At 39.2% G+C, this 17,244-nt stretch overlaps 1 protein-coding gene across 1 annotated transcript in view; it reads left to right on the plus strand.

Annotated features, from left to right (window-relative positions):
* Nucleotides 1-1,564: 1,564 nt before the first annotated feature.
* The window catches only part of LOC139721578 (laminin subunit alpha-2-like), a gene marked incomplete at its 5' end in the record, with an annotated part of 40,118 nt that continues 24,438 nt past the window's right edge, over nucleotides 1,565-17,244 (plus strand). The window contains 15 exons of the mRNA XM_071632913.1: nucleotides 1,565-1,706; nucleotides 2,659-2,826; nucleotides 4,781-4,882; nucleotides 5,600-5,829; nucleotides 6,403-6,514; nucleotides 7,727-7,840; nucleotides 8,830-8,957; nucleotides 9,874-9,960; nucleotides 10,495-10,712; nucleotides 11,468-11,574; nucleotides 14,083-14,266; nucleotides 15,009-15,145; nucleotides 15,590-15,654; nucleotides 16,026-16,188; nucleotides 16,663-16,803. Of these exons, the coding sequence (XP_071489014.1) occupies nucleotides 1,565-1,706; nucleotides 2,659-2,826; nucleotides 4,781-4,882; nucleotides 5,600-5,829; nucleotides 6,403-6,514; nucleotides 7,727-7,840; nucleotides 8,830-8,957; nucleotides 9,874-9,960; nucleotides 10,495-10,712; nucleotides 11,468-11,574; nucleotides 14,083-14,266; nucleotides 15,009-15,145; nucleotides 15,590-15,654; nucleotides 16,026-16,188; nucleotides 16,663-16,803 (2,098 nt within the window). The remainder of the gene's footprint in view (nucleotides 1,707-2,658; nucleotides 2,827-4,780; nucleotides 4,883-5,599; nucleotides 5,830-6,402; nucleotides 6,515-7,726; nucleotides 7,841-8,829; nucleotides 8,958-9,873; nucleotides 9,961-10,494; nucleotides 10,713-11,467; nucleotides 11,575-14,082; nucleotides 14,267-15,008; nucleotides 15,146-15,589; nucleotides 15,655-16,025; nucleotides 16,189-16,662; nucleotides 16,804-17,244) is intronic.

The raw sequence follows: 17,244 nt of genomic DNA on the forward strand, positions 1-17,244 counted from the left end.
GAGATCACCTAAAAAGACTAGCGTCGGGGTATAGAATAAGCTCATGAGATTGATGTAACAGTCTAAGAAGTATTAACAATTGTAGATCAAAATTGTATTTATGTCATCCTTACATATGTATTTTCATTGTTTGCCCAGTAGTACCTTATCCCCAAAGGGGATAGGCAGCTGGAATGCTATCAACTGAAAAGTGAGAGGGAAAGTAAAAAAACTGCCCCCCCCCCAAACAAAAAAAACAAAAAACAAAAACAACAACAAAACAACTTATTGAAGTTATAATTTGCATAATACATGTATACATGTAGTTTCCCTTTTAAACTGTCCAAAAAGTAATCAGTGTCCTGGTATGAATATACCAAGTTTGTGAGTAGTCCAATTCCATATATGGTTACCATTATAAAGGCGCACACAGCTTGTCCATTCACCTCTCTCTGATAAGCTTTTTCCCAATATTGGTCATTTCATTTGTCTTATACACCAGAGTAAAAATCAATTTTTTTTGATTTGCAATAATGAAAGTGTTGATAATTGATGACAAGTAGATTGTTCTAGCAGAAGCGAAGAAAGGAGAAACATCCGTATTTAAATTCATTGTGAAATTGGCCCATAAATGAATGCATGCACTCCTCAGTGAATTTGGTATTCAAAACTACAGTAGTGTGCTGAAGTATGAAGAAGAGGCTGCCAACAGGGGGTTGCTGGGATCTTACATTGGAATAGATTTTTGACCCTTGTTCATTCCTCCCAGCACTAATGATATCTTCCCCCTTGTCTGCTCTCTCTCTCTCTCTCTCTCTGTCTCTCCATCTCTCTTTCTTTCTATCTGCATCTTGTTCAATTTCTCTCTCTCTCTCTCTCTCTTTCTCTCACCCCCCCCCCCCCCAAAAAAAAAAAAAGAACCCAGGAGACTGTTTTTTGCAAGGAGGGCTATGCCGGGCCAAGCTGCGACAGGGTGCGCCCGTGGTTAGCCGTGGCTACCCCAACTGTCAGAAGTGTGCTTGCAGTGATGCTGGTAGCATCAACGAGGACCCCTGTGAGCCCCCCTGCCTGTGCAAGGTGCAGTACAAGAGAAAAAGAAATGATGATAAACTCACGAAGAAGTTTTTATACCTAATTTCTTTCTGTTGGACTGACTGTCTGCTATTCAGATTGTTTGTTTTTTCCAGTAGCAATATTTACCATCTCTATATCATTTTGGTGTCTACATCAACTTCTTTGATTGTTTATTTCAGTCTAAACTATTCTGTTTGCACAATACCAGAGCCTATCATCGAGGGTTGCATGAGAGTTGCATATGTACCTTTGCTGCAAGTTCCTAGACCACTTGTTAAAACTCTACCATAGAAGAAACAAAAGAGAATACCAAGGTAGATTGGCAGATAGGCAAAAATTGTGCATGTTAATTCAGCTGAGCTGTATTACATGCTTTATCAACCTTACAAGATTATTCATCATATCTCTTGATGTCTGTCTTTTTCTTGTTTGATTATTGTTTCCGTAAAGAATGATATATATTACAGCCAAGAAACTCATTTCAAGCCCTCTTGTGTCTTTCGCATCGCAGGAACACGTGGAAGGGGAAAAACTGTGATATATGTAAGCTTGGTTTCTTCAACCTTGCTCAAAGCAATGTCGATGGTTGTGTGGAGTGCTTCTGTTTTGGGATCACCACCCAGTGCTCCAGCGTTCCGTGGGGTGTCGATCAGGTATGCATAGAATCAGTTCAACAAGGTTCCCCCCACCCCCCCTCCCCCCCCCCCCCCCCCCCCGAATAAAAAACCCACAACATTATCAAGGGAATCAGATATCAGATATGTGCAAGAGTGATCAGAGCCAAGTTATATCACACAGCAATACTTGAGATAAAATAAACAATGAATGCCATTCTCTAGTTTGCTTCCAGTAATCTAGACATATAACCAACCAGTGACTTCATGACTGCGACAAACACTAGGGACAGGATGGTCTAGTGGTCAAGGCACCAGAACTCTGTAACTGGAAATCTTGTGTTCAAATTCTGTCTGTGTGTTGTTTGAAAGTTTGTGTGGTGATGTAAGTGAGGAAGAGAGGTTTGCAGCAACACCAATGTGAACATAGTCCTCATGAGGACTGTTATTAGGTGAAAGAAGACTCTAGAAAAAGGAGTGGGGAGGAGGGATGTGACATGGGGAAGGTGTGAGGAAGGCAAATAGTGACAGTTGAAGGGCAGCGGTGAGCTGGATGATGAGGTGGCCCTAATGGAGATGGGAGGATAGGAGACAGGGACACTTGTAAGGAAGAATAGAGTGAGAATCAGGTAAAGGGTCGGAAGTTAGTGGGAGGAGAAAGATGAACCTGAAAGGAGGTGTGTGGGGGGGGGGGGGGGGGGGGAGGGGGGAGGAAGAAGTTGGAAAATCATGAAGATAAGAGAGAGAAGTGATGAAGAAGTAAAATTCCAAATGATGTTATCATGAAACGAATTGAGAGTAAACAAAGTTGGTAAGTGATTCTGTCTTTTGTGCTCTTCCAAATCTCCCTCTTTAATCAAGAGTGGAACATTAAAACAACAAAACAACAAAAGTTTGTAACATGAAGGAAGCAACCCTGGATAACTAGAATAATGTTTCTTGTGTCATTACTTCAGTGTTTCACCTTTCTGAAATGTTTTATGTTTGCCAGGTGACAACGTTGAGTGGCTGGTTTGTGACCAACATCGAGAGATCCTCCTACGCCTTCCCAGACACCACAGGGGTAGATATGCTTGCCATCAACCACTACAAGGCCCTGGAAGATCTCAATGAGGACATGTACTTCTGGTTTGCCTCCAGAGAGTATGTAGGCAACAAGGTACGTTTCCATAGCAACCAGACTTTTTTTTTGGGGGGGGGGGGGAACAGTTACTGAAATATTTTGTGGGTAGGACTATTGCTTGGTAACCAAGTGCTTTTAAAAAATTCCGGGACAACCCTACAAATGGCATGATGGAATGATTTTAGTATCACTTTCTCCAGATAATGATAAATCAATCCAATTTTGGGATGAAATATTTTGTGGCACTGTAGCAATATACTTTAAATGATAGTCCAGCACCATCGATGATGAAAGCACAAGATTACTCCAAATGCATTTCCTACAGAGTATCCTTTTTTGGGTGTCAAATATTGTGATGTTCCTTATTGTCAGAAAACAGCAAGAGAACCCAGTAGGCCTCTACTCTTTTGCTCATCCAACCCTGAGCAGTCTGACCACTTGTGAGTTAGTCTGGCTGTGATGTCTGCTTGGATATGTGAAGTGACCTCAATTACAGAGAGCAGATGGACCTTGTGATAATCCATATTACCATGGCAACAGGCACAGACCAATCTGCTAGACACAATGAGGTTGTTGCCATAGTAACTGCAATTCGTGTTACAGTTCTCAAATTCTTTTGTTGTTGTTGTTGTTGGGGGGTGTGATATTTCAAACTTGGCTGACTTTCTTAATTGATATGTTCACAGTGTCTTGATATAAGATGGGGCGGAGGAGCTAATCTGTGAATTTGTAAATCACAGATCATGAAGACGTACTGATTATAGAGGATAATCTTGCATTTATTTTTTTGTTATGCTTCAATGTCAAAAATAGTCCAACAAATGTCCCGTGGGATAAACTTCTCACAATATCTCTGACACCCTTTACCTCTCCCAGCCATCTTGGGGGCAGGAGCTAGCAAGGGGTCACTTTGGAGGTGGCAGCTAACTTTGGCTAACAGCCAAGGGAATAACCCTGGCACAGAACAGCATATAACATGATATCCAGCCCCAAATTCCAGTCTGTTGAGAATAGCTCACGTTATTGGGGGCATTCAGTTTGGTTCATTTCAATTTCAGCAATATTACACTTGATTGATTCATCGCCTTTGCAGGACTACTTCACCTCTTTATTGAATTTTGCACATTGCCTCTGTGGAACTGTCTTGATGTAGCAATTTCTGTCAAGAAGTTTTCATATCTAACCATATATACCACCGCCACCCAGTGAGTCTCCTCTGCTATGTCAGTTGCAATGGCTTCTGATATACCTACAGTGATATGTACCACCCCCCCCCCCTCCCATGTTATGCAAAATAAGCATGGTATTGTTGGCTTGATAGGAGAAAGTCATTAAATGTGTACGGAACATGTGGTGAAGTTAGTGCAGTCTTGCGTTAGAGTGACACTGCCAGGTTTTATGTCCTTATTTGTCTGGTTAGATGGCAAGCTACATTGCATACAGAATTGTCCTGTATTCATTTATACATCTTGGTTCAGGAGGGACATCTCAGAGTAAAATGTTTCATCCAAAATGATGTTGGAATGGACAGGATTTGAATCTTTGTCCTCCTGTTTCAAGTGTTCAGAGCATTAACCTCTGTACCATCTTGCTCCAACTTGCTCCCACTTCACCACTCTACCTCCCACAAGCTTTTACACAAGTCTCTGTGGTACATAGATCTTTTACTAGATGAAAAAGTAATGCTATTAACATTTTATCATTCACTTCAGAGTAATACCTTGTACATATGTATGTTTGAACTCATAGCTCTTGCCACTATTAAAATCCCATTGCCATTACCTATGGGTCACAGGTACTCCAAGACATGCCCAATTCCAAAGACTTGCCCCCAAAGCTTCTGCCCCACCAGGTTGTATTTAGAGACATTCTCACCCGACTGTCCTCTCCCTTCATCCAAACCAATCCCTACCCACTGTATTATTCATAACATTCTCACCCTTTGAGTGACAGCGCACTTCTGTGCTTTCTGTTTAATCCCTGTACACAGCTTGCATCTCACGGTGGATACCTCTCGTACACCGTCAGCTACAGCATCCATCGCGGGGATCCGTATCACCAGGCAACCAGGGACATTGATGTCGTCCTAGAGGTAAGGGAATTTCTATGATTTTTTTCTTTACAACTGTGAAGATATTGTCAGGAGGCTAATGCTGTCCATGGAGTTAAACCTTCTGTATCTCAACTAATGATATCTCATGTCATATTTTGAACATCAACTGTTTTCTTGAGTGTAAAAGATATGAGCTGTCACTACCAGCCAGTATTTCTGTAAACTGAACTGTAATTGTCTGATATTTTGTATATGTGCATTACTGTGTACCATAACTCACTTCATTCTGTCACGTATTTCAGGGACAAATAGGAAATTCTCAAATAGACTACATAGCCGTGTATATTACTAAAGAGTTTTTTGTTGATTCATAACAATTGATGAATTTCCACAAATGACATGTCAAGAAAAGCATAATGTAATAAGTTCACATACGTAAAAGCTGGTTTCATCTCTTTTTTTCCCCAATTAATTAGAGTAAGATGGTGGCTTGTCTCTCTTTGCTTCTTCTCAAGCATATTCACAGATTGGTCAACTGCTGCAGTTTGGTTGCCACATCAACTAGAACTTTTTAGCATGATTATTGCTGCACGATTATTGCTGCATGATCACCTCAATCAGATGTGTACCAGAATCCTGTAAATGTACATGCAACTTGTACAATGATGTTTTTATAATTTGTTGAATATCACCCGACATGTTGAAATGTAATTGACACATCAATAAAGAATGGATGCCTCATTGTTACGTTTCCAGGGCGACGGTCTCCGTCTCTACCAAAGCTTCCTCTACCTGCAGCCGGAGGAGGAGCGTACCGTACAGGTGCACATGGTTGCCGAAGACTGGTTCGTGCTGACCCCAGAGGTTGACCCCTCCAGGGGAGTCATGGGTGAGAGGTCAAGCCAGGAGCAGTTCATGGTGGTGCTGAGCAATGTTAGAATGCTTCTCATCAGGGCGTCGTACAACACCAGGCCTCGCGAGTCCAGGTAGGGTCAAGCAAATCTGTCTCTGGCATTCCGTCAGATATTGGAGTAAGGAAGCATTTTCATATGTGTATGTGTTACCAGTACAGTTTGCATCATTCAGTAGGTTTTTTTAAACTCCTTGAGTTAGCATACAATATAGTTTAGTTCCCTTTACAATTGTGTCTACCAAGAAATGATTGTGTTATTGAACAAACATGTAAGGAGGCTGTTTGTTCTTTGGAAGGTGATTGAGTGGGGGAAAAAAAGGTATATCATGGAGAAAAAAACCCCCCACAACTTCCCATGATTAGAGGCTTTTGCAACCATTATGTATGTGTTTATCTGACTAACCGTGAATGCACCTGCACAAGAATTTATGATGATGTACTATACTGAATTGATAATTATGAATTGCTAAGCATGTTGAAAGGAATAGCTACAGTTTTACTCTGAGTATTTAAAGTGTTTGAAATTGTCTCCAATCTAAAATGTGAAATTATGGCAGACCAGACAAGTACCGACAAGATAGATGTGAATGTATGAAGGTTTGTGAATCTCTCCCTGACTATTTGACGTCTTGCTCAACATCCACAGGTTGAAGAATGTGCATCTGGATGTTGTCAGACAGGGCGCCCCCAGTCAGTCTGTTCTGGCCAGTGTGGAGCAGTGCGCTTGCCCACCCACTTACGAGGGACTGTCGTGCGAGGTTGGTACACCAATACATCTCAGTGTGAATACAAATGTACCTTACCATGATGGTTCACTTTAACCCTTTCTGTACCAGGGACTTTGGACAGTGCATACAGTGCTATGGAGTTTTTTTGTGCCATAGACATTCGAAGCACACAAGGGGATAAGGGATAGGGTTTGCATGAATTGCTATTCAGTCATTTCAAATGACATTCTTAGGTACTTCTTATGTGATAAAGATCTGAAATATAATCCCGTATTTCACTTAAGTTAAATTTATCAACATATCTCTCTTAGAAGCTGCTAAACTTGATATCCCTTTAACACGCTTGAGTATCACTCTGCTTTTCATGATAATGTGCTTTCTTTTATTTTTATATACTTACTCTGCATTACTTACACAGAATTTCACCATGATTTATATATTGCCATGTACAACAGGATGTCCTTGGGTTTGTTGTTTTAATGTATGTATGTTGAATTAATTATTAGCATGTTGCAGGGCCCCCAAGAACAAGTGTATGAACCACTGATTACTGGGCTACCCTGGGTAAAGAATGCTCCCCTGGTAAATACAGAAATAGTGCCAAAGGAAGTGATGCTGAAGCCAAGTACCTACTGTTCATCAGGAAGAAGGTTGAAAACTATAGAAACCTCAGTCTGTGGTTCCTAGTTTTATTGTTCAGGTGTAGACATTTCCTTGTAAATTATAGACAGAGGATGGGAAAACAATACATGTACGGCCAGATCTCACTCATATCCGCATTATCTATTACCAAGCTGAAATGTATTCAGAAAGATGGGAAAGTTGGCACTTTTTAGGGAAAGCAGTAAAAAGTTGAATGCTGAACTGATGATCAATATACAACTGTATCAATCATGCTGTTTATGTGGACACTTTAGGTGCCATTGGAAATACTGGTTTCTGATTGAAGTCGGTTGCATTACAAGTCATTGCATGCACATATTTTCAGAGATTAGGATGCTGACATGAAGTATCTTTGATTACACAGACAGTAATTTACCTACTGTAGAAGTGTAAACACAAATCTGTCCAATACTAGAATGGCACACGTCTAACAAAACTTTATAGTATTTTAATCAGATTCACTAGTGTGCCCTCATCAGGGTAATCACTGATCTTTGTCTCTCACTGGTATTTTATGGTTCTCTTTCAATTGTGATTATTCCCTTTAATCTGGCTCCCCTCCCCCCTTTTTCTTCACAGTCATGTGAGTATGGCTACCGAAGGGTCAACAACGCTCTGCTTGGTGGACGGTGTGAGCGATGTGACTGTAACAACCACTCGCCGGAGTGTGATGCATACACTGGAGAATGTTTGGTATGTGCTAGACGTTCATCAGAAAGAGTATTGCTTCTTCCCTTTTGTTGTAAAAACTACTGGAGTGGATTACACAAAATATATACTGGTAGCATATCTCTCTTGCTTGTAATAAATGGCATTTGTGCAAGGATACACTAAATGTATATATCAGGCAAGTGCTCATCCCCATTGTGTTTTGTGGTAGTGTGTAATTGGATATTGGAGATAGGATAAGCAGGGTATAATTGGATATTGTTTATTCTTGTTTGAATTGAGATTTAAGAGTGCAATGCTTTCGGGTAACAATGTGCAATATTTAAAGTATTTTACACTTTTGATTGACTTTTGAAGGTATGAGTTTTGATTTGTTTTAGTTTTCTTCTAAGCCAGTACTTATAGGAAGTGGGTGTGGCATGCAATAGGTCAATAGGAATTACAATATACATTATGCAAAGGGTTAGATCATCAACTAAGTGTTGTGATTACCACAAACTTCAAAAAAAAAGCAGTACCACATGTGCCATATAATTTTTGGAGCATAACATACCACAAAGTGGGAATTGGAAGACATTTTGCTGGTAGTAGAATTTGCAATTGAGAACCAGAGTGACAGGATGAGAAATACAAGTTTTGCCCTCTACAAGAAAAAAGTTAAAAATTTTCAACCGTAGCAATGACAGTCATTGAAAATTCTCCAATGTGTTAATGAGTGGGTTTGCAAATATTCGTAAAGGTGAAAACATTGTGAAATATATGAGATATAAACCTGTAGCCATCATTTGAATGAATAGGGGTAGCTGGTTTGACCCCCTGAGATAATGTGTCATTTTTAATCATTTAAACCGTTGGGAATAGGCTGAGTTTGCTACAACACGTGTTTCCCATAGACGCCTGCCCAAGTATACTCAGGACTCGTCCTCAACGGCTTAATTTTTGTGAGATAAGGAAGACACCGTGAGATAGATGCCATAGAGTTATTGTTTTTGAAATTCCCCTTTACTCCACAGCAATGTGACCACAACACCTATGGCCCCCACTGTGAGCTCTGCCTACATGGTTACTATGGAGACCCAAGATCCGGCCTGGCTGATGCCTGCCAACCATGCGCCTGTCCAGGAGAAGAGCAAAGCTCAAAGTAGATATTACCACCCTTTCTTCCCATATTTCTTTGGATGTCAAAACATAACCCTTTAAAGTTCATGTGTCCCTTTTGCAACCCGGAATACTGGACTCATTTCATAAGCTAATATATTGTAGAGATAGGTAATTCAGACCCTTCCTCAGAATAATAAAACTTTAAACTTCTTTATGATGGAAGGGGAAACAATATTATAGATTTCCAGAATTTATTCATACCCCTAAAAAATTCCAACTATTATTCTCGTGCAAAAGAGGAACATATTCTCGAGTGACATGGGCTTAGTTTTTCATTTCTCTTCAAAAAAAATATATGTATATTTCTGTAAGATTTCATGTGCAATGTTTAAGGAGAGATTTGTCTTGAGTGTGCAAAATTTTGTGTCATTTGCCAATGGAATAAACAATCTTTAAATGTTTTATTTTATTTTGTAGTACTTCTAAGGAGTCCATAATTTCTGTATGTTGAGCTGCTGCAATATGATATCACTTCTTGTTCATTTTTAGAGCCCAAATCATTTTATGGACTGAGCCATGATAGTTAAGCCATCTACAATCCACATGGAAATGCAGCTACAACTTGTAGCCCCACCACCAAATGGCAGATTCAGTTTCCTTTCTGGTGTTGCATGTGATTTACAACGTAGCTTCAGTTGGTGCTAAACTCAAACTTATGTTGATTAGGACAAAAAAAAATTTTTGCAATATATTTTTTCTTGCCTGAATATTATGCAAGTTATTTCTGGCCTACTTACTCTGTAATCAATATAATGATATGTGACATTAGGTGAGATGTTTCTTTGCAGTGATCATCTTATTTCTGAGTATTCAGTAGGTTTTAGTTGTTGAATAATCCACATGAAAATATGCCTCGATGAGCACAACTAAAAATTAAATCTTATCTCAAAATTCAGTTTCAGCCCCACATGTGTGATGGATGAACAATTTGGATTCCGATGTGACCATTGTGCCCAAGGGCACGATGGGTCTAGGTGTGAGAGGTAAAGTACTTGATTCAAATGAGTTAACATGTACAGTCAAACCTGTCTATAATGGCCACCCAAGGGAGATGACAAGATTGGCTTTTATTGACAAGTGAATACTAAAGACAGGTTTGACTGTATTTTATTATAGACCATAGCAAACATCATTTTCAAGTGAATGCTTGATTCATGGTATGAGATGTCAAGGTGCATCCCTTTTTTCAAAGTTTTTAATTTGTTTGCTTGTTTATGAACTTTTTGTATCATCACCCACCAGTGAATATTCAATTGATTTTTCATAAGTTTTGATTAGAAGACTGATTGTCAAGGTATTCTTCATAAGATGCAATGATACATTAATATGGTGATAAGCCATGTACAGGGTTGATGTTGGAGCGAGCATAAATTAATGGAATAAAAGCTAATATACCGGTAATGATATATAAAGACTTTAACATTATTATCTTTGCATATATCATTTTTCTATGTCATGCTGTCTCTTGAAAGCTAGACTTCTTTTGAAAATAATGACAATCGTCTTTTGCCTCCAAGGTGTGTGGATGGGTACTTTGGTTATCCTATGATAACGGGAGGGTCCTGTAGGCCGTGCAATATCAATTGCCATGGCAACTTGGATATCACTTCACCGGGCAGCTGCGATACCATCACTGGGGCGTGTCTCGTTTGCGGCTTCAACACGGCCGGCGAACACTGTGAGAACTGTGCTGTCGGCTTCTTTGGAGATGCCACAACGGAGATAGGATGCCAGGGTATGTATGATGTCTGTGAATCCAAAGGGAAGGTATAAAGTTCTGCTGAGCAGGATCTTTGAAAACCGGTGATGTGCTGCTAGACCTTCATGAGTTTATCACTCACACCTTACAAACTGTGAAACTGTTTATCAGTGTTAGGTTGTTCATGACTAGACTCATGGGTGTGTGTGCCTGTAGGAAATACATCTTTTTAGCAAAAACAAATCATTACCCACAAACTGAGAGACTTTGTTGGATTCATTGTGTTCGTATCATGATTAAAGTATAAATCATAATGAAGTTGCCAGGGATGGTAATGTACAAAGTAAAAATGAAGGAAAAGGAGAAAAATTGAATTCATTTTGGTGATGAGATTTAAATTAACCAGCCAGTTAAATCCAGGTGAGTCTTTACAAAAGCCCATTGGTAAAAAAGGGTCACGTACGTTTCTAAACAGAGGAGTTATTCAACATGATACAATAGGACTGAAGACACAGTAGTGGTTTTGGGGGTTTCTATTCATTGACAATTAGTTCCCATACATCGGTGCTAGTCAGTGAGGAAAGCATTCCAGCATTTGTGCTAATCGGCAAACAAAGCTCAGTGAGAGATAGTAAAAGTGTTAGATAAATGAATTGAATTGTTGCTGTGTTACTTTGAAGATGATTCCTGATCATACAACGTACATTAACCCCATGCCTCTTACCCACTCCCCCTCTCCATTCCCCATTCCTCTTTCCTTACCCCCACCCCCCTCCCCCCATCCTCTACAGCTTGCCAGTGCCATGAAACTGGCGCCCTCTCCTCCCAGTGCGACGAGGCCTCAGGGTCATGTCTGTGTCATGCCAATGTCACAGGTCAAAGGTGCGACTCCTGCTTGGTAAGTGATCCAACCTTGATGACCCAACCTTTGTCATTTCCCCTCTAAACTTGACACCTGTGCCTGGGGGGTAACCTTGCCTATGAGGGGAGGGGGGCAGTAGGGGAGTATTTCATTTTTTCCTTTTGGCATTTGAATCTTGGCTCAATGTTGATTATGAGTTTTTCCTGTTAATGTAATTTGAGAAATTAGGGGCTTCGGATCAGATATAAAATTTTCTCCTGCCGCAATTCATCATTGCTATCAGTTACCAGTGTGAAGAATAACCGTCAAATTCCATTTGTCATCGGATGAAAACTGACATTTTGAAAACAAGATCAACTGCATCGGAATTTTGGAATCATATTTCTTTCATCAGAATTGTTTTTCTTTCCCCCCACCTTCCAACCTTGCGACAAGAGATGGGAGATGAACAGGAGTATTTTCTGAGATTCAGCGACTTTATTGAGATCATGCCAATAGAGGCAGTTTGCCCTGAAAGTGTTCTTGAGTTCAAAATTTTGCTTTGTCACAACATGGCACACTGTTTTTGTGCTGTTAAGTCAGATTTTGTATTTTAGGACCTATTGATAGATTTTCTGAAGTATGTGTTGACAGGATTAACTTGGTCCCACTGCATTCTCTCAATGCTATCAAACCCAAGTGACCATGCTTATCTTCCAATTGAGATATAGTGTACCAGGTACATACATCATGAATTGAATCCTATAAGTTCAAGAAGGATCTTTTTCATTTCAGGCCCAACACTTTTGTGACCAAAAGAAGGAAAAGAACAAAGATTTGGGACTTAAACATCCATGAAATATTTTTGCTTGATATGATGTAAAATTGTGATATTACACTTTCTCATCTCAAGGAAATTATATTGTGTGACTCCTATCATCAAAATAATTCCTTTTTTTATTCAAGAAAAGTTTCATCATGTGATTCACAATGTAGACTTGAAAAAATTGGTTAGGTCTACTGTTATACTCAAGGGATGATAAGGTAATAGGATTAGACATGAAACTGACCTCAGGGACCACTAAATTTTTCAGCAAATTGTCTAACTAACATGTAGGGCCTACACGTTGTGAAACAGAGTAAAAAACAGCAAGAACATTTGGAAAACAAAATCTCACGGGAATGCTGAAAGAAAATAAAGTACCCTTTCAAATGTTTTCAGAGTTATTAGTTTCGATGTTAAGTGCACATCAAATTTAGTTTGTGCTGATGTCTAGCGTACAAACGCATTCTGGATGGATTTAGCAAGAGAGATGAAATTATTATTGATTGTAGGACTCATTTGGGAATGGAAAACGAAACTAATAGGTACAGCAGGGAAGTGTGTGCTTTAATCGTATTTGGGAAAGTTTACCATAGGTCAAACCTTCTGGGAGTATCAATTTAGCAAGTGTGAACTTCTGGGAATAGCTCAGTTGCTAGTCGATTCATGGAAAAGTTGAAAAATTGAAAAATTTTACAAGAGAGGAGGATGTTTCAATGTGTTTCTTTGGTGACTGTGTCACATATTTACCAAACTTCTCAAGCTTTCTCTAAATCTGTGACATTTCTGAATACCTGAACAGGATGCGCTCCCAAATCCCAGTTTTACCAAACTTTATCTAAAATAGATTGGTAAATAGTTTTACCAGTTAGCTTTACCAAACTTTCTCTTAATCGAGGAAATTTGTTATAGTAACATTTTGTATGTGAATAGGTTGCACTGCCTTTATGAATTAGCAGTCCTTACATTTGACGGTGAAGAAATTGATAAAATTTCATTGAATTTCGGTTCATTTATTCGTTTGTTGTCATTTGTGGTACTTATGTCATTTAGGTATGTAATGTATGTCAGTTACGTAATAATACAAAAACTGCTTTCATTTGACTTGATGTTTCTTAAACACCTAGTATGTGATCCTTTGTTTCCATCTGTTAGCCCAAAAGCCAGTTAAAGGGATTTGCCATGATTTTCTGTTAAAAACCCCAGGCATCCCAGTATGAAATCTAAGCCATCAAGCCTTGAAGAAGTTTGCTTAATATTTTTGTTGAAGAAAGATTTGAATATTTGAGAACTTTAGAGGAACTGGTTTAAGTCATTAGATTTGCACAGAAATCAGAAAGAAATGTACGCAGATTTGTCAATCCTAGATAGTAATAGAGACTGTAATCTTCAAAGATGTGTTGCTAGACCTGCGCAGTAGACTAGGCCATTTGGCATTGCCTGATTTAAACTATTCACAATAAGAAGTAAAGAATCAGTTGCAAATTCAGTTATTTAGAGGCTTTTGATAATTCTGTAAGCAAAACACATTACCATATATGAGCAACAAAGGGTTAAGATATGACATTTTTTTTTTACTCTACCTTTTGAAATGCAAACAATGAACAGTAAATAATAGAAACATATGACATCAAACAAAAATAAAAACACACACACAAAATTGTGAATTCTGGGACTTCATGAGCATAGTTAAGCAATATCTTGATCCTTTGTGAGTTGTCCATTGGTTGTCCACCCTGCAGTACGGACACTACAACATCAGCTCAGGGGAGGGCTGCCAAGCTTGTGAATGTGACCCCATTGGCTCCATGTATGACTACTGTGATGTGGACAGCGGTCAGTGCCGGTGCAAGCCTGGTTTGACCGGCAGGCGCTGTGACCAGTGCCAGGCTGGACACTGGAACTTTGGAGAGAGTGGCTGTCAGTGTGAGTGACCACAAGACCTTTCACTTCCACAGTAGGAGACTGAGTAAAGTTAAACCAGGGTTAAGTGGCCACATGCTGTTGGATGTCACTTGTTCTTTTCATCCTCTGCTAATACCACCACACAAAAATAGATCTAGTGTGTGCCCACTTGACATGCAGTAGCAGCAAGCTGTTTGGAGTAGACACTTTTGTCATTCTTTTGAGGGCCCATTTAGACAGATTTAACTCCAATGTTTCTTTTCTTTTAATTCTATACATTCTCCCATCACTTCTGTCCCTTCCTATACGCTCTTCTCTCACTTAGTGGAGATGCTTTAATGGTATCATGAATATTTGAAGCATGAGCGAGTTGATAGACACAGTGCCAACTAAATTTCTGTCAAATCATGTCTGTCTTCTAGTGTGATAAGTTATTAAAGCTAAATGTTTGATAAGTACCTAGTAAGATGATGCTAACTTGTATGTATACATTATGTATGTGTGTGTGTTTGTGGGTTTGTGTGGGGGAATGTATTTCTGAGGGCACAGTAATAGGCATGTAGGCAAATATTGCTCCCCAGTAAATAAAGAAAATATATGTTCTGGGTATGGCCTTAGAATTAATTTGACTGGAATTATGGTGTGATGTTATGAAAATATTTCTTACATTGCTGTTGACTATCCCTCTGTTATCATTAAAAATTCATCATATTCTAAAATTGTGATTCCATATCAATTCTTTACTCTCACCTACAATGTCCAGCTTGCCAATGTGAGCAGACAGGTGGTCTATGTGACCCCCAGACTGGTCAGTGCGGTTGTCCACCAAATGTCATGGGTCTCCGCTGTGACATCTGCAGCCCGGGCACCTGGGGCTACAACCCCATGTTTGGGTGCAAGGTGAGGTTGAGAGCGAGAGAGAATGGCAGAAAAAATAATATTGATAAATTCACAAATGAATATCATCTTCTGCTTTGTGAAAGCTAAAATCATATGCCAGTATCAATATATCAATCAATGAAGACTCTCATATGGTTTGTCAAGGTTACTGGGTATTGAGTGTGTGGATGTTTTACTGAAAATTATGAGAAGATACTTTTGGAAGGTACAGTAGCCTCCACTTGACTGCATGAAATGGTGGGAGAAGGTTAACGTAATTGATAAGAGTACCTGATAGAAGGTTAACGTAATTGATAAGAGTACCTGATAGAAGGTTAACCTAATTGATAAGAGTACCTGATAAAGAAGTGGAAAACTTTCATGCAGCACATTTTCCCAGAAACCGAAATGATGGCAATTTGAGAGTTTGATGTTTGATCGTCTCTTTTGTTCTGCCCCTGCCAGACGTGTAACTGCAGCGAGTTTGGATCTTCCAGCCAGCAGTGTGATCCAATCACAGGACAGTGCAGGTGAGCTTTTTGGTCTTTTAAAGTAATTCCTGGTAAGTAGTCGTGATACTAGTATCATTTTCTTGTAGAATATGGTGACATCTCTGAAGCTTTAAATATGTTTGTGGAATGACTGTGTGTGTCTTTACCTTTGAAGTTAGTTTTAGGGCTCTTGTAAATACTTTGCATACAAAGACACTGTTGGGTATATTGTTTAAGTGTGAGCTGCAGCATATGATTCATGATATATTTCATGCTTTCCTTCCCAAATATCCTCAGAGAATATGTGTCAAAGACTATTTTGAATTATCCATTCGCATTAACTTTTATGTCTTTGTTTTGTTGAGTTTTGTTATTTTTACATTCTATATAATGTCCATGCTTCTTTTTAGGTGCTACAAGAATTATGGGGGCCGACAATGCTACGGCTGTGGGCACGGTTACTACAGCTACCCAAAGTGTCGCAAATGTCGGTGCAGTCGTCGGGGTCGCGACCCTGCATCCTGCCGAGGGGACCTCTGTGGATGTGATGATGAAGGGAACTGTGTCTGTAAAGTAAGAGTCTTGGATGACCAGAATTTTTATCTATGAACTTCCAGGAACAAATCATATTTACTGAACAATAATTCAGCAGCACATCTGGATATAACGTGTAGAAAAAAAAATGTAAATGTAAAATGGATTCATTTCAGTGAGAGGCTGAAATTATTTGTAGGAAGACTAAATATCAATAGGTAAATCAATTTATTTCCGAGTGAAGTCGCCTACTAAAGAGAAGTGCAATTCAGCAGCGCATCTGAATATGATGCGGAAGATAATTTTCAAATGCCGAATGGATTTATCTTAGTGAGAGGCTAAAATATTTGTAGAATGATGTAAGTATCTCTGAGTGAAGGAGCCTACTAAGGTGCAATGCGTAAACTGACAAGAAATCCCTATCTAAATTTTGTAGATCAAATTGGTTTCTGAGCCACTCAAAAGAGGTATTTGAAAGAAAAAAAATGTGTGCATATTCCTGCCTGTTTTCAGGAAAACATCAAGGGCAAGAAGTGTAACAAGTGTGCCAAGGGGAGCTTCAGTCTCCAGCCCAACCTACCGGCTGGCTGCACCAGCTGCTTCTGTTTCGGAATCACTGACAAGTGTACCCAGGCTGACTACATCGCTAGCAGGGTGAGTGTGGAAAAATATGATGGTTAACAGCTGTAGTTTATAGTCAGTTCTTACTTTGACATAATGCATACATACATACCCACACACACACAGACATACATACAAACAAAGATTTATACAAACTCACATACATATGTACTTACTTGTACCATAGAGAAGTACATAAAGACATGCACACACACACATACATGCATGTTTACGTATATATTTATGTACATATATTCATATGTGCATAAATACATGCAAACAGTACATACATTGTACATGCATAAATAGATATATTTACATGCATCATTCTACTATCACATGATCAATATACCATTCGACCAATGTATTTGAATTTATGAATATTTTCCCACGCATGCAATTAGTATTGAGTGTAAAAACAAGAGAAGTCATGAGAGGGCAGATCACAAGGTAAAAAACTACGTAAATTCCCAA

Source organism: Diadema antillarum, unplaced genomic scaffold (genome assembly GCF_040938485.1).
Source record: "Diadema antillarum isolate AM-2024a unplaced genomic scaffold, OU_Dant_1.0 scf00000014, whole genome shotgun sequence".
Taxonomy (NCBI): Eukaryota; Metazoa; Echinodermata; class Echinoidea; order Diadematoida; family Diadematidae; genus Diadema; species Diadema antillarum.